This window comes from Pelobates fuscus, chromosome 2 (genome assembly GCF_036172605.1).
Source record: "Pelobates fuscus isolate aPelFus1 chromosome 2, aPelFus1.pri, whole genome shotgun sequence".
NCBI lineage: Eukaryota > Metazoa > Chordata > Amphibia > Anura > Pelobatidae > Pelobates > Pelobates fuscus.
The window spans coordinates 65,832,648-65,855,705 of NC_086318.1; the positions used below are offsets into that span (position 1 = coordinate 65,832,648).

At 45.7% G+C, this 23,058-nt stretch overlaps 1 protein-coding gene across 2 annotated transcripts in view; it reads left to right on the forward strand.

The window, feature by feature from the left end:
* Positions 1-7: 7 nt before the first annotated feature.
* The window catches only part of SH3YL1 (SH3 and SYLF domain containing 1), a 139,294-nt gene continuing 116,243 nt past the window's right edge, over positions 8-23,058 (forward strand). The window contains exon 1 of one of the 2 annotated variants that reach the window (XM_063442217.1): positions 8-274. In XM_063442217.1, the coding sequence (XP_063298287.1) occupies position 274 (1 nt within the window). In that variant the 5' untranslated portion in view covers positions 8-273. Of the gene's footprint in view, positions 275-367; positions 595-23,058 lie in introns of those variants that run through there. The other variant, XM_063442216.1, reaches the window with a different exon arrangement.

The following is a 23,058-nucleotide window of genomic DNA, read 5'->3' on the forward strand; positions in this document are numbered from 1 at the left end:
GTATCCCTCCGCGCGTGTAGTGTCCGGTGGCCTGACCCTCCCTGTGGCGGCGGTGCACACTGTGTCATTAACATTCTGCGAGTAATAGTGCGAGCGTCGCCTAGTAACAGTATAATATGTGTGGGGGAGGGAGATAGACAGGTGTGACCTCCTCCTCCCTCATTACCTGAGTGTAGGGTGTGGTGTGACCATAAGGAAGCAGGAATGAGAGCACACTCTGCTCTACCCCCCAGTCACTAGAGAGAGGAGGGAGCTGTGAGTGAGGACTCAACAAGTGAGTGATCCACACTGAGCTCTGGGCTGTCCCAGGAGTGCTGTCATGGCTGGGGGGAGGTGGGCAGTGATTGCTGCATGGTGGCTCTGATCTGGAAACACCTGCTATGAGATGTCAAAACAGGAATCCTGCTCCTCAGCTGCTGGAGAGCCATGCAAAGCATCATGGGAGATGTAGTTCTACAACAGCTGGGGAATCTTCTTCCCTTTTTTGACTACTATGTACCCTGTTACAAAACATCATTCTGTGTATGTGCTGTCATGGCTGAGCAGTATTCACTGTAATGGATGGAGGCTGGGTCTGTCCTGCAATATTTCCATGTAGTGTTGTTATTGTTATTATTATTATTATTGTCTGTAAATCTGTGAAAATATATGCACACAATGGTATTTCACATATTTATGTTGGATCTATTCTTGAAATATCACCATCTTCTAGTTTTATATGAAACACAACTTATCTATTCAATATTTGACAGTTCAATGTGTTTACAACAAAACAATCACATTTGTATTTGCATATATACTGGAAATATTACTATATGATATATTTTAAACAGTGTAATTGGTGGCTTGGTTGTGATTTAAAAAAATATATATTATTATTATTATTATTATTATTGCCATTTATATAGCGGCAACAGATTCTGTAGCGCTTTACAATATTATGAGAGGAGGGATTTAACTATAAATAGGACAATTACAAGAAAGCTTACAGGAACGATAGATTGAAGAGGACCTTGCTCAAACTAGCTTATAGGCTATAGGAGGTGGGGTATAAAACACATTAGGACAGGAAATATCAATCAAATAAGGTGGGAGTGAAGCAGAGCTGGAGGAGAGAGTAGAGTGCTGCCCTTTAGGAGAGGGCAAGAGACAGGTATGTAAGGTAGAGGTTACTCTGGGAGGCCATAAGCTTTCCTAAAGAGATGGGTTTTAAGGCACTTCTTAAACGATTGAAGACTAGGGGAGAGTCTGATGGCGGTAGGCAGGCTATTCCATAGGAAGGGAGTCCCCCGCGAGAAGTCCTGCAAGCGTGCGTTGGCCTTACGGGTACGAGCAACGGACAGGAGAAAGTCACGGGCAGAGTGGAGAGACCGAGAATGGGAATACCTATGGATCTGTGAAGAGATATGAGGGGCTAGAATTGTTCAGTGCTTTATAGGTATGGGTTAGCACTTTGAATTGACTACTATAGGATACACAAAGCCAATGTATGGTCTGACAGAGAGGTGAGGTGTGAGAGGACCGACTAGAGAGGAAAATCAGGCTGGCGTCAGCATTCATTACAGACTGTAGCTGGGCAAAATGGCTTTTGGGAAGACCAATTAGGAGAGGGTTACAATAATCCATGCAGGAAATTACTAGAGCATGGACAAGCTCCTTGGTAGCATCTTGCGTTAGAAAGGTGCGGATGTGGGCTATGTTTTTAAGATGGAATCTACAGGATTTGGCAACATACTGGATGTGAGGCTCAAAGGTGAGGCCAGAATCAAGTATGACGCCAAGTCAGCGCGCTTGCAAGGGTGGACTTATGTGGATACCACTAACTTGAAGGGAGAGCGAAAGAGGAGGATCAGTATTAGGAGGAGGAAAGACAAGGAGCTCAGTTTTAGAGAGATTGCGTTCCAGAAAGCAGGAGGACATCCAGTCAGAGATGGAAGAAAGGCAAGCAGTGACACGTTGCAGGACGGCAGAGAGGGGTCTGGGTAGGAGAGATATATCTGGGTGTCATTAGCTTACAGGTGGTAGTGGAATCCAAATGAGGTAATAACTTTGCCAAGAGAGGCAGTATAAAGTGAAAATAGAAGGGGACCAAGGACAGAGCCTTGGGGGACTCAAACCGAGACAGGACGAGGGGAGGAGGTATCATTAGAAAAGGAGACACTGAATGAGCGCTGGGAGAGATAAGAGGAAAACCATGAGTGGACGGAGTCACAGAGACCGAGTGATTGAAGAGTTTGAAGAAGAAGAACATGATCAACGGTGTCAAAGACAGCGGAGAGGTCAAGAATTAGTATGGAGTAGTGACCTTTGGATTTAGCTGCGATTAGGTCATTGGTAACTTTTAAGAGCAGTCTCAGTAGAGTGGAGAGGGCGGAAGCCAGATTGTAGAGGGCCAAGGAGAGAGTTGGAATTGAGGAAGTGAGACATACAGGTAAAGTCAAGTCTTTCCAGAAGCTTTGAAGAAAAGGCAGCAGGGACATGGGACGATAGTTAGAGGGGGAGGACGAGTTAAGAGATGGGATTTTTTCAGGATAGGTACTACAGTAAGGTCAGCAGGGACAACGCTAGCAGAGAGAGAGCAGTTGAAGATGTGTGTTAAGGAAGGCACCAGACAACGGGAGAGAGATCTGATAAGGTGAGATGGGACAGGATCAAGCGTGCAAGTGGTGGGGCGAGAGGAAAGGAGAAGCGCAGCCACCTCTTGTTCAGTAGCCGGGGAGAAAGCCTGAAGTGTAAGAAAGGCATGTTCTACATGTGGTTGAGAAAGCGAACGTCAAGGTGGGGAGAGTTCTTTCCTTAGCTATTCAATCTTGTCGGTAAAGTAGCAGGCAAAGCAATCGGCTGTAAGGTTAGTTTGGGGGGTTGCCACAGCAGGGCGAAGAAGAGAGTTAAAGGTGTCAAAGAGACGCCTGGGATTGCGGGAGCATGAACTAATGAGAGAGGAAAACTATGACTGTTTGGTGACAGCCAGCGCTGCGCTGTATGAACACAATATGAATCTATAATGGAGATGGTCTGACTGGGTGCGAGACTTCCTCCAGAAGCGTTCAGCACAACGGGAGCATCTTTGCAGGTAGCGTGTTGATTTAGTATGTCTCGGTTGGGGGGCGTGTTCTCCTCAAGGTGGTTGTTTGGAGCGGGGCTGCAGCGTTCAAGGCAGAGGTGAGGGTAGTGTTATATGTGGAGATGGTCAGTGAGAGACAGGAGAGGGAAGGCATGGATAGTAGTTGTGAATCAATATCAGCTGACAGCTGCTGGAGGTCAATAGAATTAAGGTTCCTCCTGAGTTGAGGGCGGTTAGGCTAAGGTTGTTGGGTGAGGGGGTACTTGAGAGCAAATGATAAGAGATGCTAATCAGAGAGAGGAAATGGAGTGTTGCAGATATTAGATACTGTACATGCACAAGAGAAAATGAGGTTGAGGGTATTGCCAGCTATATGGGTGGGAGAATTAGCCCACTGCAATAGCCCGAGGGCGGAAGTAATTGAAAGTAGTTTAGAGGCTGCTGAGGTCAAAGGTGGATTAATGGGAATATTGAAGTCCCTGAGAATTAGGGATGGAATATTAGAAGAGAGGAAGTAGGTGTGGCAAACCTAGCCACTTCTGGACTATAATTACTAAAGGTTGTCCGTAGGCTGAATGTGTACTGTGTATTTTTAACTGTGTATGTGATGCATTATGGCCGTTTGCATGCTGGCAGCCGTACGCTGCCAGCATACAAACCCTTTCGTTCGACGAAACCCGGCTATCCCGGCCGTTCGCCATACGAATGCGGGCTCCCCAGGTAGACCACCCACTCACAAGTCGTGTGGCACCAATTAACCGATTGCAACAATGTTGCAATCGGTAATTAAGGGCTCTCCTAGGTGGCCGTCGTTTGGCTACCGACCATGCGGCCGTCGGCCATCTTGGATCCTTTGTCTCTGCAGCGGTGTTCGGTCGTCGAGAGCCTGGAACTGTAAACGGCTACTCAATGATCCGAACACCGCTGGACTTCCAGAGCGTTCGGGAGTTCCGCGTTCGGTACATTCTGTTCCCCATCGAGGTTCGGTACTTTTAAACCGAACTCGATGTTTTAATGTATTTAGTGCGGCGTTCGGTTAGTTTAGCTGGGATCGGAGCGGTATTCTCACGAAATGTGCCCGCCGACCCCAGCTATCTACCGAACGGTCATTCGTCTAAAAGCGAGTAAAATTGTGGAAAATATAGATTTCTGTGTAAATTGCCGGTTTTGCTGCACGAGGGGATAATCCACTTAATCGTCCATTTTAGTGGGAGTATCCCTCTCGTGCAGCAATGCCTGTTGGGATAATCATGCTGCCTGATGGGAGAAATCCCCTGTAACATCTGTAAGGAAACCCCTTGCAAGGGGAACTGCATAAATATGGAAGTCTGTGAATAAAGCAAGTTAGTTGACTCCCAGACTGTGTTTCGTCCGGTTATTGGGAGGATTGGGGAACTTGTCTTACTTTTCAGCGCTGACTGTGGATGTACCTGTGTAACCAGCGGATATCGGGGATTTTACTATTGCCCTCCGCTACAATTGGTGGCAAGCGACGGGATCCGAACTTACAGCCGAAAGCGCAATTCGTGCAAATTGCAACTGCCGAATGAGAAAAGGGAATGGCAAGCAGAACCCAACGAAAGAACCGACTGCCGAAGTGAATGGAGACGGAGTACTCTAAACTAAAGAAACAGACATTAAAGGAACTACTGGAAGCCAGGGGTAAAGTAGCCAGCAGCAAAACCAAGGCGGTACTAATTGCCGTGCTGATGGAGGGAGACCAAGCCCGCAGCGCTACACCCCCAGCAGTCATGGAAGAAACGCTCTATGAAAGAGAGATGAGGACCAGGCTAGCATTTTTGCCGCAGCCTATATCGGAGGCCATGATGCATATGGTGATGGCAAATGTGCAGGAATACGTAATGGCACACAGCCCGCAGCACACCTTGACTCGAACCGAGTCCAACACAGGGTCCCTCTACAACCCGGTAAAGCCCAAGATCCCGTACCAGGCCTTCAAAGCCTTTTGCGAGGAAAAAGATGAGATCGATGGGTACTTGCAGGACTTTGAAAGACTGTGTGATCTACATGAGTTAGAGCGGACAGTATGGGTGCAACTGCTAGCAAGCAAGCTAGCAGGTCGGGCAGCCGAAGCTTACCGTGCTGTGCCCAGTGAGGACAGCAAAGATTATGAAAAAGTAAAGCGCGCAATCTTGGAGAGGTATGCCATTACCCCAGAGGCATACCGGCGCAAGTTCAGACACTTACGCAAACCAGAGCGAGATTCGCACGCAGAATGGGCACACAAACTGGATCAAACCTCCCAAGGGTGGATACAGGCCAGCAAAGCCACCACCATGGAGGAATTGCGTCAGCTGATGTTGCTGGAGCAGTTTTTTAATGGACTATCCCCGGAGACACAAGAATGGGTGCGGGACAGGAAACCCCTTACCCTAACTGAAGCAGCTAGATTGGCCGACCAACACTTCGATGCACGGAGGCACCAGGGACCTGTAGCCAAAAGCTACTCCCGACCCACATGACTACCTAGCGCTACACCACCTCCAGCGCCCACAGCCGCCCGTTCCATCCTTCACCAGGGAATGTACCTCCACCTTCCAGATACAACGGGCGGGCCAACATCCAGTGCCACTCCTGTAAACAATGGGGGCATATGGCCCGAGAATGTACCCAAAATCGTGGCAAGCCCACCTGGAATCAGGGGCGTCCAAACCCAGTACCCAGGGCGGCTGCTCACCATTACCAGAGGGAACCAGCCACTCAGGAGTTGTGGAGTGTTCATGCGGAGGAACCCCTGGGTATATTACATGAGGTAATGTCGGTCCGAGCCACCGATAACCGGCAGCATCACCGGCAGCTGGTAACTCTTGAGGGGAACGAGGTTCAGGGACTGCGGGATTCGGGAGCTACCTTAACCCTGATAGCACCCCATTTGGTATCTGAGGGCACGCATACGGGCGGATCTGTGGCCGTTCGGGTAGCCGGGGGAGCTGTATACCGACTACCCACGGCGAAAGTACATTTGAACTGGGGTGCGGGAGAGGGGACAGTAGAAGTGGGACTAATGCAGAACTTACCAGCAGATGTTGTTCTAGGGAATGATTTGGGTCAGATGACCTCTGCCTTTGTTCCACAGGCTCCCTACCAGGAAGCCCATCCAGTAACTACACGGCAGCAGGCTCGCACCACGGCTACACCGATACACTCTGAGGCTCAGGTAAGAGACCATAACCCCCACCCGACTCCCATGTCTTGGGATACCCCGACTACCTTTGTGACCGAAGTACAGACCGACCCCACCTTACAAGTATATAGGGACCGGGCACAAGCTGACCAGGCAGGGCTAGAGGGGGAGCGATATACGTGGGAGAAAGGGTTATTATACCGTGGCACGGCAAAAGATGTGGGGGGGTCTGTCACCTTGACCAATAAACAGTTAGTGGTACCGCGGAAATATAGGCAGGAGCTGCTTAGAATCGCGCATGATATCCCCTTGTCAGGACACCTAGGGATGACCCGCACCCGATATCGCTTAACGCATGCGTTTTTCTGGCCCGGGATTTCTCAGGACGTGCGCCAGTATTGCACCTCCTGCGACGTCTGCCAGCGAGTAGGTAAACGGCAGGATCGCCACAAGGCCAAGTTATGTCCCCTACCCATTATTGCCGAGCCCTTCAGCAGGGTAGCTGTAGACATAGTAGGGCCCCTGCCAAAACCCAGTCCCTCTGGCAAAAAGTACATTTTAACAGTAGTAGACTACGCCACCAGGTACCCCGAGGCTGTGGCCCTCACTAACATTCATGCTGAGACCGTAGCTGAAGCCTTGATGAAAGTGTTTTCCAGGGTAGCGTTTCCCCAAGAAATAATATCAGACCGGGGCACCCAATTTACTGCCGAGGTCACCCAACATATGTGGAAGGTATGTGGCATTAAGCCAATAGTCAATTCTGCCTACCATCCCCAGTCCAATGGACTATGTGAGAGGTTCAACGGGACGCTGAAGCAGATGCTTCGGACGTTCGGGGAAACACACAAAGATTGGGAGAGGTTCCTGCCTCACTTACTCTTTGCGTTTAGAGAGGTCCCCCAGGAGTCGACCGGATTCTCCCCGTTTGAACTACTGTTTGGAAGGAGGGTGCGAGGACCCCTGAACTTGATTAGGGAACACTGGGAGGGAGAGAGTACTACTAACGAAACCCCTATCGTATCATATGTACTGGAGTTCAGAGACCGTTTGGAGGCGCTAACTCAGGCTGTACACACCAACCTCCAGGCGGCGCAGCAACGCCAGCGACGCTGGTACGATAGAGGAGCCAGAGACCGCAGCTTTCAGGTGGGACAGAAGGTTTTCATTTTAAAACCCGTCCGCACAGACAAGCTGCAGGCCATCTGGCAGGGCCCATACCAGGTAGTAGAGCAGCGATGCGACACTACCTATGTGATTGGCCCCTGCTCAGGGGTAGGGAAGAGACGCATGCTCCACGTGAACATGCTCAAACCCTACCATGAGAGGATCGAGGAGATAACGGCGATCTGTGCCTCCGCCTTAGAAGATCAGGAGAATCTACCCCTACCTGACTTGCTAGAACCGGAGGAACCGATAGAGCCCTCCCGGGGAGTTCAGCTGGGGGAGCGGCTAAGCCCTCACGAGCGTGCCCAGGTACAAGCGCTGATTGTAGCTAAAGGGGCTACCTTCTCCAATTTACCTGGGTACACTCCACTAGCCACCCACCGAGTCGAAACCCCTGGACAGCTACCTATGCGACAGGCTCCATATAGGGTTCCGGAATCAGTCCGGACCCATATGAAGGCAGAATTAGACGAAATGCTACAGCTAGGGGTTATCGAACCCTCAGATAGCCCCTGGGCATCACCGGTAGTCCTGGTGCCTAAAAAGGACGGCACCACCCGATTCTGCGTCGACTACCGGAGGCTAAATGACAAAACAGTGTCTGATGCCTACCCGATGCCTCGGATAGACGAGCTGCTAGATAAGATGGCACGGGGTCAGTATCTCACTACCATTGACTTGTGTAAGGGATACTGGCAAATTCCTCTAGCCGATGACGCCATCCCCAAGTCGGCGTTTGTCACTCCGTTTGGCCTGTACCAGTTCAAGGTCATGCCCTTCGGAATGAAAAACGCTCCGGCTACCTTTCAGCGGATGGTAGATCGGCTACTGGACGGCTTTCAGGAGTATGCCTGTGCCTACTTAGATGACATAGCCATCTTTAGCCAGACCTGGGAGGATCACCTACGCCATATAGGGGCGATCTTGGACCGTATTGGGGAAGCCGGGTTAACGTTAAAACCTAAGAAGTGCCACATAGGTATGGCCGAGGTGCAGTATCTGGGACACCGAGTAGGGTGTGGGCAGCAGAGACCCGAGCCAGCCAAGATTGAGGCCGTAGCTAAGTGGTCTACCCCAAGGACTAAGACTCAAGTACTAGCATTCCTAGGGACTGACGGATATTATAGAAAATTTGTTCCCGACTACAGCACCCTGGCCAAACCCCTGATGGACCTGACCAAAAAGAACCTTCCCCGACTGGTTGTCTGGGCCCCAGAGTGTGAACAGGCATTCCAACAACTCAAGACAGCTCTGACTAATGCTCCTGTGTTAACTGCTCCTGATCCAACTAAAAGATTTCTTGTCCACACAGACGCTTCAATGTTTGGATTGGGGGCAGTGCTGAGCCAAGTGGGAGCCGATGGCGGAGAGCATCCCGTAGCCTACTTAAGCCGAAAATTGTTGCCCCGTGAAGTGAGCTACGCCGCCATTGAGAAAGAATGCCTGGCCGTGGTGTGGGCCCTTAAAAAGTTACAGCCGTATTTGTATGGACAACCTTTTTCCTTACTCACAGATCACAACCCGTTGGTGTGGCTGAACCGTGTGTCTGGGGACAATGCCAGGCTGCTGCGCTGGAGTTTGGCGCTGCAGCCCTTTGACTTCACCATCCATTACCGCCCAGGAAAGCAAAACGGTAACGCCGACGGGTTATCCAGACAGACTGAACTCGAAAAATGATCTGTGAGTACTCTCCCGGACATCCCCAAGCCGATCCGTTGGGATCAGACTGTGTATGCCGGCTTGGTTCTGGGGAGCATTGTGGCAAACCTAGCCACTTCTGGACTATAATTACTAAAGGTTGTCCGTAGGCTGAATGTGTACTGTGTATTTTTAACTGTGTATGTGATGCATTATGGCCGTTCGCATGCTGGCAGCCGTACGCTGCCAGCATACAAACCCTTTCGTTCGACGAAACCCGGCTATCCCGGCCGTTCGCCATACGAATGCGGGCTCCCCAGGTAGACCACCCACTCACAAGTCGTGTGGCACCAATTAACCGATTGCAACAATGTTGCAATCGGTAATTAAGGGCTCTCCTAGGTGGCCGTCGTTCGGCTACCGACCATGCGGCGGTCGGCCATCTTGGAGCCTTTGTCTCTGCAGCGGTGTTCGGTCGTCGAGAGCCTGGAAATGTAAACGGCTACTCAATGATCCGAACACCGCTGGACTTCCAGAGCGTTCGGGAGTTCCGCGTTCGGTACATTCTGTTCCCCATCGAGGTTCGGTACTTTTAAACCGAACTCGATGTTTTAATGTATTTAGTGCGGCGTTCGGTTAGTTTAGCTGGGATCGGAGCGGTATTCTCACGAAATGTGCCCGCCGACCCCAGCTATCTACCGAACGATCATTCGTCTAAAAGCGAGTAAAATTGTGGAAAATATAGATTTCTGTGTAAATTGCCGGTTTTGCTGCACGAGAGGATAATCCACTTAATCGTCCATTTTAGTGGGAGTATCCCTCTCGTGCAGCAATGCCTGTTGGGATAATCATGCTGCCTGATGGGAGAAATCCCCTGTAACATCTGTAAGGAAACCCCTTGCAAGGGGAACTGCATAAATATGGAAGTCTGTGAATAAAGCGAGTTAGTTGACTCCCAGACTGTGTTTCGTCCGGTTATTGGGAGGATTGGGGAACTTGTCTTACTTTTCAGCGCTGACTGTGGATGTACCTGTGTAACCAGCGGATATCGGGGATTTTACTATTGCCCTCCGCTACAGTAGGTTAGCCAGGCAGCAAAGTGGTCAAGGTAGAGGAGAAGGCGACTGGGGGGGCGATAAACAATGAAAGGGCGAAATCAAATTAATTTCAAATGATGGGAAAGAGAGGGAATGTGGGGTGGGTAGATGTTTGAATGAGCAGTGAGGTGAGAGGAGAAACCCTACACCATCACCTTTACATTCAGAGTGTCTTGGGTTGTGGGTAAGTTGGAGACCACCAAAAGATAAAGATGCAGGGGTAGCAGTGTCAGAGGAGGAGAGCCATGTTTCTGTTAAGGCTAGTAAATCTAGGGAACGAGAGATGAAGAGGTCTTGGACAGCAGTGGATTTTGTAATATTGCAAACAGAGCGTGCATTCCAGAGGGCAGTATTGAAGGGTGATTTAGAGGAAGAGTAACATGAGATGGTATGATATTGGTGTGGTTCCTTGAGTTAGTAAGTGGTGGGTTTTCTAAGATGGGACCGGGGTTTGGAGAGACATCACCAGCTGCTAGGAGCAGAAGGATAGAAAGGAAGTGAAGGTGGGAGTAGGATTTGAAAGTTTTATAAGAGGGTATGTATATAGAGAATTTGGGAGGAGTTGGAGGAGACTGGCTGGAAAGGTATATGTAGAGTGCATGGGATGAAAAGTGAGGGGAGGGGAAAAGTGGAAGTAATGAAGATGGTGTTGCCAAGGACAGGTGAGCAGAAGGATAGGGATATTTTAGTAATGAGAGAAGTTAGTGTGAAAGTGAAAAATAGAAGGGAGAACATTAGAGAAAATGTGTTTTGTTATGTAGATATGAAGATTATACATATATGCACATATATAAACATACACACACATATACCTAGGAGTGTTTAAACCATGGTTAAGGATGCAGGTTGTTAAGAGGGATTTAGTGACTTGATGGTGTATTTTGAAAACCAGCTGATCTGTGCTATATATAAGTATGGTAATGACTACTGTCATGAGTACTGGGTGTTGCTAATCAATGCTGTTATTTGGGGCCCAGTCTCTGCGTAGGCTTGTCTGCAGTGCTTGGTTGCTTGTGAGTACTGGGTGTTGCTAATCAATGCTATTATTTGGGGCCCAGTCTCTGCTTAGGCACATTTTAGAGTGACCTTTATTGTGGCCAGCCTAAGGCACACTTTTGCAATAATCATGCTGTCTAATCAGCATCTTGATATGCCACACCTGTGAGGTGGATGGATTATCTCGGCAAAGGAGAAGTGCTCACTAACACACATTTAGACAGATTTGTGAACAATATTTGAGAGAAATAGGCCTTTTGTGTGCATAGAAAAAGTCTTAGATCTTTGAGTTCAGCTCATGAAAAATGGGGGCATAAACAAAAGTGTTGCGTTTATAAATTTTGTTCAGTGTATGTAACATTAACATTAGTTATAGTAGTAAAATCCTTATTTGGGAAAAAACTGTGGGGGGGAGGGGGGGGGAGATGAATATGTTTTGCATCCACATTATAGCATTAAATAATTGAGTTTAATAAAAAAATATTTGAATATGAAAGAAAAATTAAAAGTATTTATGCATTATGCATTTATGTAAGTGTCATATATTAAGATATAAACACGGTAAATAATGAATCAATTATAAGTGGTTAGATTATTTTCGATCAGGTGGGAACATATTCAGCTTGTACTTACTCCTCATAGCATTCTCTCATTCAGACCAGTCGAGTCTGAGGAGTACATCAGTAGCTGATGGTATACGGAAAGCGAGTTCACAACATTTATTCTCAAATAATAACAATAAAACATCTTTGACAGAGGGAATGGTAGCAGATTTCCAATATCTTTGAATAATTGCTTAAGCTGAGATAAGAAGATGGCCTAACATTATTCTTTTGTGTGCTGCTAAGTCTTCTGGGAAACGTTTAAGTGGGCACAAACCAGGGATTAGAACAACCAGAAACTCTGTGATGGATAGGATCAATTAGAAAATTACTTGCCAATGACCAAACAATGTGATGCAATGTACCTGTCTGTCCGCAGCCTCTCCAGCAAAAAATTAGTTGTAGAAAGATGTAAACATTTTAAATGGAGAAAAATACCATCGATTAAATGAATTTTAAATGCGTTTCTAAATTACTTATACACCCCAATTTGTAAGTAGCATGCCTCTTAAGTTATGCTTTTGGAATTTTTGGGTACTGTCCAGTTTAAGTTCGCAGGACATTATGAAACTGTCCCCGAACAGCATAGCACGAACGCATCATTATTCATCTCACTTTTTATTCCTTTTAATTGAATTCCTAAATTATGCTGCATTTATTTTGATAGATGAAACTTTCTTTTGAAACCATTTCAATATGTATGCTAGTTCATATACATTTTGTATATATTTTATTTAAAGTTGAATAAAATGCCACAAATTATATTCATGTACTTGTATTTATACTATGTTTCAAAAATCCTTCTATGTAAATAACATTTTGGACATGCATTACAGTTTCCAAGCTGTAGTTTTTAATTTTGGTATTGGAGGTCAGTAACCTCAGGGGATTTGAAAAGAAATATTAAAATGCCCAAGTCTGGATTTCTTAAGATACAAAAATATAAAACAGACAAATCACAGTGTTTTGCTGGCAACATTAACACGTTATGCAGGCATTTTGCTGTCTATCTCTGCCAGTGTAATGAGTATATTTTATTCCCTTTTCTGTGTGTATTGTTTGTTTGTTTTTTCACTCACTCTGTAAACACTGCATGTTTGCCTCAAAGGCTATGCATATGTTTTGCACTGCTAAAGAGAACACCCCTGTAATGTGCTTGACTATATCTATAAAATAACCGATTCAATTAGTATCTTATAATACTTTTTTTTATTGAACTAACAAAACTTTGAATTGACATTAATTCTGGAGATCCCCTCTTTCTCAAATTTAAATCATTTCCGAGCTCCTGGAAGCTTGTCATTCCAAAATTCTGTTGGTTCAATAAAAAAGGTATTATAAGAGTCTATTTGGGGGGACGGGGCCTAGCTTCCAAGCTGAACAGACCTGCCTAATCCAAGCTTCTGAACTAACTCACTATTTCAGGGGGAATTTCCCCCAAATCTTGGCACAAAAGTGCTTGGAGGGCCACAGCTGTGCTGTGGACACCCAGGTGAACCCAATACACTTGAATCTTCTTTTTATCCATCTGGGAACCTAAAACTGTTGGCAGAAGCCTGTGGGGGACCGAGCAGGGGAGAGGCGGCCGCTCTCCCCACTTGCAACCTGACACGAAATCCCTCACCCCTCAAATCTTCTACCCCCCCCCCCCCCCCGCCCCACCAGGGACCAGCGAGGGTTATTCTGGTTCTCGCTGGGCGTCCAGGGCAACTTACCTGGACTGACCCACCAGCGAAGCTCGAGCATCAGCGACACTGAGACATGAGGCACACGCAACACAGCGGCTGAGCGCTCTCAACAAAGACCAAACCAGCCCGCACATCCGACGCACCACTATGGACAAGATGCCGACCCCGAAAGGCGCCTTGACTGTTCAGCAGATTCTTGGAGAAACTACGAAAACGCGCGCAGGCAGCCTAGATCGAGCAGCGAGCCCCCCTGGAAGCGGGTGAGCGGGGTCATAAGCAGCGGGGAACGAGGGGGCCATCCTCGGGCACAGTACCTGAACACAACTCATCTACCATAGCCCACCTGGGCTGAAGTTCAAGAGAGTTGCAACCCAGAAACTTTGCCCAAACAGGTGGTGGCCCCAGCGCCACAAGAGGCAGCCGACCAGGCCTCCTGCCACTCCAGCAAAAGGAGGAAACTCGGGCCCAGATAGCCGACGAGTTAGGGACCTGAAGATGCAGGCCTTCACAATAGCCTGGGGCTGGAGGGACACCCTCAACCGCACCCACACAGCAACAACCCCACGCGACCCACCAGAGGGCCCCAGAAGCCTCCCAACTGAGGGAATCGGCTGAGAGAGACGACCACTTACAGACTCTGTCATGACCCGAACACACTCTACATCAGGTTCCTTGGCATGATAAGATAAACAGAGAGAGGTTGTGCCAAATAACAAACTAAGTAAAAAGATACTGAATAAAATAAATTAAACCAATATCAAAAATACACAACAAAAAAGAGTCCAATAATGTAACATATTCAGTCTCACCTTGCGGCATTAGCGCCCAGCGGCCGTGTATTTGTGTATCTGACTCCTGCGGCATGTTAATGGATGCCGGTCGCTGCAGATCCATGCCAAATTATAGCCCCACATCCGCCCACATTGATGACGACGTCAGCATGCGTACGTTCTAGGGTCAAAGGCCGATTTTTCGGCCAATCAGAGTTAAAATAGGCTTATTTAAACTCCTTATGCCTTTTCATCATTGCCCTGTCATGGTTTCCCTATTGATTGTCCGAGAGTGTGTTTCTGAGCATTTTCTTCTGGTTTAATAACTTTGGCTTCATATTGACTTCCCTGTATTCTGGTATCCCTGACTTCTGGCTTTTCCTAATCGTTGTGTCTCTTTCTATATACCCGACCTCGGCTAGTATTCTGACTATTCTCTGGTACGTTTAGTCCGGCCATTCTAAGGCCCGGTAAGACGTTACCTTTTAGTCCTAGGTGTGACACAATTCTACGTGCTGGATCAACTAGTAATCCTGACAAATAACAAGGGTGATGGTAACAAATCATAATCAAATAGTAGAAGAAAAAAAGTCCAAATGCACAACTTGCCAGGAAGAAAACCAGCAGTCTGTAGGGAAGAATGCGTCCTAAGAAGAGCCGAATAGGAACAACTTGTGGGAATCCGTATGTGGAAACCGAGAGAGGATAATAGAGCAAAACATCCTAAAAAGTCGGTATAAAACATAGGGTTTAATATGGCCATACTCACGTTTAGTAGAGCTTAAGACCAGCTCTAGTATGAATTGCATACAGCGGTACAATCCCCACTTATAGGATACATGAAGAGGTGTGAATATCTCAGCAGTATGTAGACCATAAAAGGGTAAAAGAGACCACAAATAGTGTTCACTGTGTAAAAGAGTAATAGGATTACATTATAGAGATGATTTAATTGAGCAGGCAGGCTGCTCAATGGATCAAGCGTGAGTGGTATAATCCCCACCTTGGATTTCTTTGGAGTAATACTCAACAGGAATGATAAAATCTGGATACCAGGCAGAAGAAGTAAAAAGTATAAAAAATAAAAAAATAATATAAAAAGTAAAATTGCACAATCAAATGTTAAAAGTAGCCAAAATACCTTCATTAAACAACAGAAGTAAAATATCCACAACGTGTTTCGTCTATATGGCTTTTTCAAGTGGAGCTAAACATATTTCTGCTTCAGGTTTGCTGCCATCTACATTACATTTTTATAGTTTTGCTTTCTTTAGCACTGTTCCCCCTAATTTGTGGTTTTTCCTAGGCATGATACCCTATCCTGATGCCACATACACCCCTGTTCGATAGATAGGGTCTAGCGAGTCTCTCCTTTACTCAGTGCTCCAGACGGCACTGATTTGTACCCTTAGTAGGGTTCTAGTGCGTGGTAGGCCTCGTAGTCAAGTGTGCATGTCTAATGTGTGTTATACATTAGGTGTGGCTATAGACGGCTAGGCTACCTTGCGAGTCATTGAGCTGGCCGCATGCATCTCTTGTCACTGCTAGGTTTTTGTGAATCTCGTTGGTTGTCAGTGTATAGACTAAGCTGTCAAATGGTGACCTTCTGTGTCCCTATTTGTTATATGCGTCATCCCATATTCGCTTAAGACAGATTGGGGGGAGAGTTTAAAACTATTGGTTGTCGTTCGGATCATATTATAGCAACTGAGCTGTGTTGCTGCTATCGTGTGTGATAGTGAGGCATTAACTTTAGAAAGGAAAGTAACTAAAAAAAACAAGTAAAAACACTGGCTTGGTGGGATTGTCACATCATTGGCTGTCCAGAGCCACCGGGTGTCGGGGAACCCTCATGCGGTGGCCACCGCATAGGGGCCTCATCTGGGTTGTCTCGGTACGAAGGCTGTCAAGTTGTCTGGATCTGTGCGATGGACCGGCAGGATCGGTAGGTGCTGTGTGCTGCAGAGCATCTTGAGGGAGTCTCAGCGCTGGCAACAGGTCCTGTGCGCCTTGCAGGTCACTGACCTCGTGTTTCTCGTCGCCCTTGATGGATATGGTGTGGTTAAGGCGCCATCGATATTGGACACTGTGTTGTCTCAGGAGTGAGGTAAACGGCTTGAGGGACCTCCTCCAGGTTAGAGTGCCCCCAGATAGGTTAGTGTCATCGCTTCAAATGGGTATGGGGAGCAATCTTTGACCGCTGCTAGTGCTGCTGCTTTATCCTTCTGTTGCTGAAAGCGGATTATGAGGTCTCGGGAGGCCGTTTTGGGGGCTCTGACTGGCTTTGTGGCCCTGAAGACACTGTCCAGTGCGATGGCCTTAGCTTGCCGCGGCGATAATAGCGCCGTTAGGAGCCTTCGTGCGAGGTGCGGTAGTTCGGCTGACGGTGTGTCATCAGGTACACCCCTCAGTTTCAGGGTGCCTTGTATCCTCTAGAGAGGCAAATCTCTGTTTGAAATCTTGGTTTTGGTAGACCCTTGATCTCTTGTTGTAAGGAGGTGATGTGGGTAGCGTTGGTCGCGGAGGCAGTCTCCAGGGTGCCCAGTCTTCCCGTCAGCTCTTGTATGTCCGTGCGGAGGTTAGCCATATCTGTTCCTTTTAAAGTAACTAGCATGAGAGTACAATAGCATGTGGAGAACTGGTCTGACATTTATATGGATGGTAAATAATAAGGGTAACATAATGATAAGAGGGATAATATAAATGGATCTAAACAGCAATAAGCAAACCACAAGCAGAAAATACTGACTCTAAAAACAGAACATTAAAGGCGAGATTTAATGGCAAGAAAAAGTATACATACCCTTTAAAAATTACTATATTTATATACTGTATAAGTTTGTCTTAAAATCTGGTTTGATGGTCTTCTAAATTACAGTAATGAGCAAACACAATCTGTTATAACTAATAGACAAATGATTGTATTCTTGTATATAATAAATATAATCATTCAGATATTTACAGTATATATTGGAAGAGGTATGTGAATCCCTAGGCTAATGACTTATGGAAATTAGCAAACCTGGTGTACGATTAATGAAACGAGATTGGAGGTGTGGGTTTAAGCTAATTTGACTTATCAAAGTTACTCAAACATTTTGAGCTTGCTATTCACAAAAAAAACACCTTTTTGATTAAAAACTATGCCTCACAAAATAAACCATCTCGAAGACCTTAGTCATCTGTGCACCTTTAGACAAATTGTCTGTAAATGGAGACGATTTAGTACTGTGGCTTATCTCCCTAGAAGTGGCAATTTAGCCAAGATGACTCAAAGAGCACGCGGCATCATTTTCATAGAGGTAAAAAGAGAGTTAAAGAACCCTTTGGAACTGGTTAACAACTCTGTTCATGAGTCTACTACACGGAAAGCATTAAGTAGGCATGGTGTCTATGGTAGGACACCACCAAGAAAACTGATGCTTTCCAAAAACAAACATTGTGGCGCTCCTAAAGTTTATCAAAGAACACCTTGACACTCAACAATGCTACTGGGAAAATGTTTTGTGGGTTGATGAATCTTAGCTTGAGTTGTTTTAGAACACGCAGCATTATGTATGATGTAAAAGTGCGCCACATACATGAAAACCTCAATAGAGCAATTAAGTACAGTGAAGGGAGAATCATGATTTGGGGCTTCGTCAGGGATTAGAACATTTACCATCAACAAAAGAAAAGGATTAATTCCCAAGTTTATCAAGATATGACCTATGGGATAATATCCAAGTGGCTGTGCTCTAGTTGAAGCTTAGTAGAAGTATGGTGATCCTAAACCTCAAACTAAGTCCACTACAGAATGGCTTCAAAAAAGAAAATCTGCTTTTTGGAGAGGTCCAGTCAAGAGCTCAGACCTTGAACCCATATAGATGCTGTTCTTTAAGGAAGCATAGTCCAAAATTCTTCCTGAACGTTTGAAGGTCTAATCCGCAGCTTCTAGAAATGCTTTCTTGAGGTTATTGCTGCCAAAGAAGAATCAACCTAGTATAAAATCCAAGTGTTCATTTACTTTTTTCCACAGCAATGTGAATGTTTAGTGGAATATGTTCAATAAATTATATGAAAGATTAGATTTTTTTTGTGAGTTGTTAACTTAATGGTGCACACCTTGCTGAAGTGCTTTATGTGTGAAGAGTGTGCTCCAGTGGAGCTAAACTCAAGAGGCAGGCAATTGCCCAGAACAGATACCTTGCAAAGATTTTTCATTGAGCTGCATTGGGAAGTCTGGTATTGAACAGACATTGGAAAGGCTTCAGACAACATATCTGCATCTTTTTTTTTAATTTAAATCTGTTTTTAGATATAGTCCCTATGAAATGTGCAACATTAAATGCATCAATATTTAATTTGGAGTATATGTACTACATGTTATTGGAGGAGGAAACGGGAGGAGGTGCGGGGGGAGGGAGGGGGGGTTTATTTAGGTAGTGGAGTGTCCCTTCATGCACATTGTGCTCATCTATACTTTTGACTTTGAAAGTGGGATGATATTTTATTACCGATTCATGCAGAAAATTAACTGCTTCCAAAGGGTTAACATACTTACTTTTTTGCCAGTGGAAGTAGTGGCATTATCATCTGTGATGTAGGGTTATAGGGGCTTTGTATTGGAATATAGAGGTAGGTATGCATTAATTAGCCACAACATTAAAACCACTGACAGGTGGAGTGTCAAGGCAGCAAGTGAACAGTTGGTTAATCAATTTCATGTGTTAAGAGCAGGAAAAATGGGCAATCAATCTTAGTGACTTAAACAGGGGCCAAATTGTGATGGCTCGACAACTGGGTAAAATCATCTCAAAAATAGCACATATTGTGGGGTGTTCCTGGTATGCAGTGGTTAGTACCTACCAAAAGTGGTGCAAGGAAGAACAACCAGTAAACCGACAGCAATGTCATTGGCGCCAAAGTCTCATTTATAAACGTAGGGAACGAAGGCTGGTCTGATCACACATAAGAGCTACTATAACTCAAATAGCTAAAAAACGTAATGCTGGTCACCATCATCGAAAGGTGTCAGAGCACACAGTGCACCAAAGTTTGCTGCATAACCGCAATCCGGTCAGAGTTCCTATGATGATCCCTGTCCGCCACCAAAAGCACCTTCAGTGGGGACATATGCATCAGAACTGGACCATGGGGCAATGGAAGAAGGTTACCTGGTTTGATGATTCATGTTTTCTTTAAGATCAGTTGATGACCAGGTGCATGTGCGTCGTCTACCTGGCATTCAGCAGGATGCACTATGGTAAAAAGGCTCCTCCTCTCTTTTTTGTGCTTGGCCTGTGAACCAAATCCATGTACTGCAAAATGCATAGATAATTCATATAATGTATACAGGCCCATATTTTGTGCCATTTTTGGTTTGTCCTATTGTTTCTCCAAATATATTCCATGGACAACATTTGGATGAGCTGAAATGCATGTCAGAGGTTCCAAACTAAATTTTTTTTTTTTTTAAACATGACTCGGACTAACAGACTTTTTTTCCACCGTGCACTAGTCAAATTGTTATCAATACTATCCTTCAGCTTAACCTTTTATCTAGTGTCATTGTTTATATTCTTCTTATTTAATTTTTTTGAGATAATATGGATTTTTGTATAACTTTTCCTGTTATTCTTTTGGAGTCTATTTATTGAGTGATGGTAATTCTGCCACATTATTTGTAATTGCCATTGTTTTGATCAAAACAGGGCAGTCTTGGTTACTAACCATTTTGGTAACAAGTTTTGTGTAAACATTTGCATTTCTTTATCACTGTCATTACTTTACTCATGTTATTCTTTATTTCATTTATACATTTGCATTGAATATTTTGGGTGTGGGGAAAAAAACAAATATCTACTTGTCCAATCGACCAATGTGGAAGCCTAGTCTACACGTTCCTCATGACAATCTACCAATCTACCAGTATAATACACAATGTAATTTCATTTAAACAGGCTGAGGCCCCTGCCTAGAGCCTTTTGCAGAGTGTTCAACCTTGTGCCCCCCAGAATCTCTCTCACTCTATATATCTCTCTTCCTCTCACATTTGTGTGTGATGTGTGTAGTGGTGTGTATTCGTCCAGAGAGGGGCCATTTTGGTCCATTCAGGTTCTATATTCCCTATGGTCCAGCGAGGCCCTAAACCCTGGTGGTGCAGTAGAGATCATGTGGTCTGTACTTCTGGTGGATGAAGATCACAATAATCGCCTTTTCTGGTTCAGTCTCTCAGTGATGAGTAAAAACAAATCTGGCAGCTCTGTTGAGTCATTTTGGGAGCGCTAGCATTATGATAGAGTACTTAAAATGGAATGAATGGTAGAGCAGTTAAGGTGTATTTTATTTTCCTGTTTGTAAACCAAATAGAGGTATTTCCGACTAGTTTCTGGTTCTGAGGTGTATTATCTTTATTATTGGTGCCTCATGAAATAAGCTGTAAATTGTAAATGTATATGACGCCACGCTCTGACGCCACGGCTCTCATGAGACTTACACTGGAGCTGACAGGGGAGCTGACCGGAACGCAGGAGAAGGGAGCTGCAGGAAAGGTAAGTTACAGCTCGCTGCCAGCCCCCAACAGGACTGCCGGACTTGTAATGAGCTCGGCGGTCCTGGTCTGTATTATGGCAATGTAAGTTGCCATAATACAGACATTGACTCGAGTATAAGACGAGTGGGGGGTTTTCAGCACAAAAAATGTGCTGAAAAACTCATCTTCTACTCGAGTATATATGGTAGTTTGCTTGGGGTAAACTTAGTTGTCCTGTATATTAATTGTATTGGTCATGGCAGCTTTTATGGGTTTTGTTGGGTCTAGTGCAAATAGTGATTTATTTTTTATTTTTTTTAAATAACTTTTTTTTTAACCCTATCACCCAATGTAGCATGTCATGTGCCCACCTAGGAGTAGTGGTGTTGGTAGGACTACACTCACCTTAGGTGCAGGCAGAACCCTCGCTGCTGGCAGTTTTTCAAGGAGAGAACATGGAGGAACCCTGGCCTTTCCAGACTCTACTGCAGCAGGTCTGCCAACTGCCCATTGTCCAGGCTTCGGCAATATAATATGAGTATTCTATCAATTATAAATCACATAATGTGCATTTAAACAAATACATATGGGGTCGAGAAGGAATTTATTCCTAGTTTGTTGCTTTCTTTGCTTTCTTTTGGATCAACTGCAAAAACAGATGTGAGAAAAGTGGAACTTGTTGGATGCAAGTCTTTTTTCAGCCCATGTCACTATGTAACTATGTTATATGTAGTATATCAATTTGTGAAATGAAAACGAATGAAGGAAACAATTTAGGTCAGAATTATTGGGCTACACATAAGGATAATGCATGTAGGACTGACATTAAAATTGATGTGTTTTTAAAACTCTCTGAGCAGTCATGGGAAAAAGAAAGTACGGGGCATGGCTTGGCGAGCAACGCGGATGATCACACTGTTTTGAGCTCTGCAAAACATAAGCCCGAAAAGCGAAGAAAAAAACATACAACACAGCTAAATCGTGTCACCCGGTATCCCCCTCGGCATGGCAAGCCAAAACAAGAAGAAGCAAGCTGAAAAGACGGACAGAACCGGGTTCTTTGCGGCCCGAGCATCGACACCACGAGGTACAGGCCTAACTGACCCAGACCAAGATGGCAACGGCGGGAACGACACCTTGCCATTGCAAAACTCCCCTGGACCCCACAACCTACCTGTGACCCAGGATTTTCTGCAAAGCTGTCTGGAGGATATGTCCAGCAAGATACTGACATCCATACAAGGTACCCTGAAGGAGCTCCATAAAGATCTACAGGAGCTGGGGGACAGGACAGCACGTGCGGAACAGCGCATAGAGGAGCAAGCGTTTGCACACAATGAAGTGGCGGATCAATTGCAAACCCTGCAGCAGCACATGAAACAGACACAGTGTAAGGTCATGGGCCTGGAGGATCGATCAAGGCGACAAAACCTGCGAATTCGGGGCATACCGGAGGAGGTGAAACAGCAGGACCTCCATGTCTACCTAATAGAATATTTTCAAGCACTAGCACCTGACCTACCTGCGGAGGTATTACTCATAGACAGGTACCATAGAGTCCAAAAACCGACGTTCCTGCCACAAGACACCCCCAGGGATGTGCTTACTTCCACGTGAAGGAGGCCATACTACAGGCCACTAGAGTGGGTAAGGACACACCGCAAAAATACAGGAACGTGAAAATATTTAAACACTATGGCAAACTCATAAGCCAGTCATCAGGGGACTTTTTATAGGGAAAGCCAGCGCCTTGAAACGGGCATCCCAAACAAAACGGAGAGAATGGCTGACAGCCCTCTATAACCTGAATAAGCAAAACCAACTAACCCCAACCCCTCAACTGAAAGATCAGATTAGGGACATGTTAGAAAAAATCAAGGACCACGACTTAACTAAACTAGGATTCAACCTCCGGAATCTTAAGGCAACACACTACACCCAGGGGAACAGGGCAAGTAAACTGTTAGCCAGGAGACTGTCACTTAGGAAGGCAAACTCCAAGATACCGTATATCTTGAACCTAGCTGGGGGGAATTTAATTATAAATAGGACAATTACAAGAAAACTTACAGGAACGATAGGTTGAAGAGGACCCTGCTCAAACGAGCTTACAGCCTATAGGAGGTGGGGTATAAAACACATTAGGACAGGAAATATCAATCAAATAAGGTGGGAGTAAAGCAGAGTTGGAGGAGAGAATAGAGGGCTGCCCTTTAGGAGAGAGTAAGAGACAGGTATGTAAGGTAGAGGTTACTCTGGGAGGCCATAAGCTTTCCTAAAGAGATGGTTTTAAGGCACTTCTTAAACGATTGAAGACTAGAGGAGAGTCTGATGGCGGTAGGCAGGCTATTCCATAGGAAGGGAGCAGCCCGCGAGA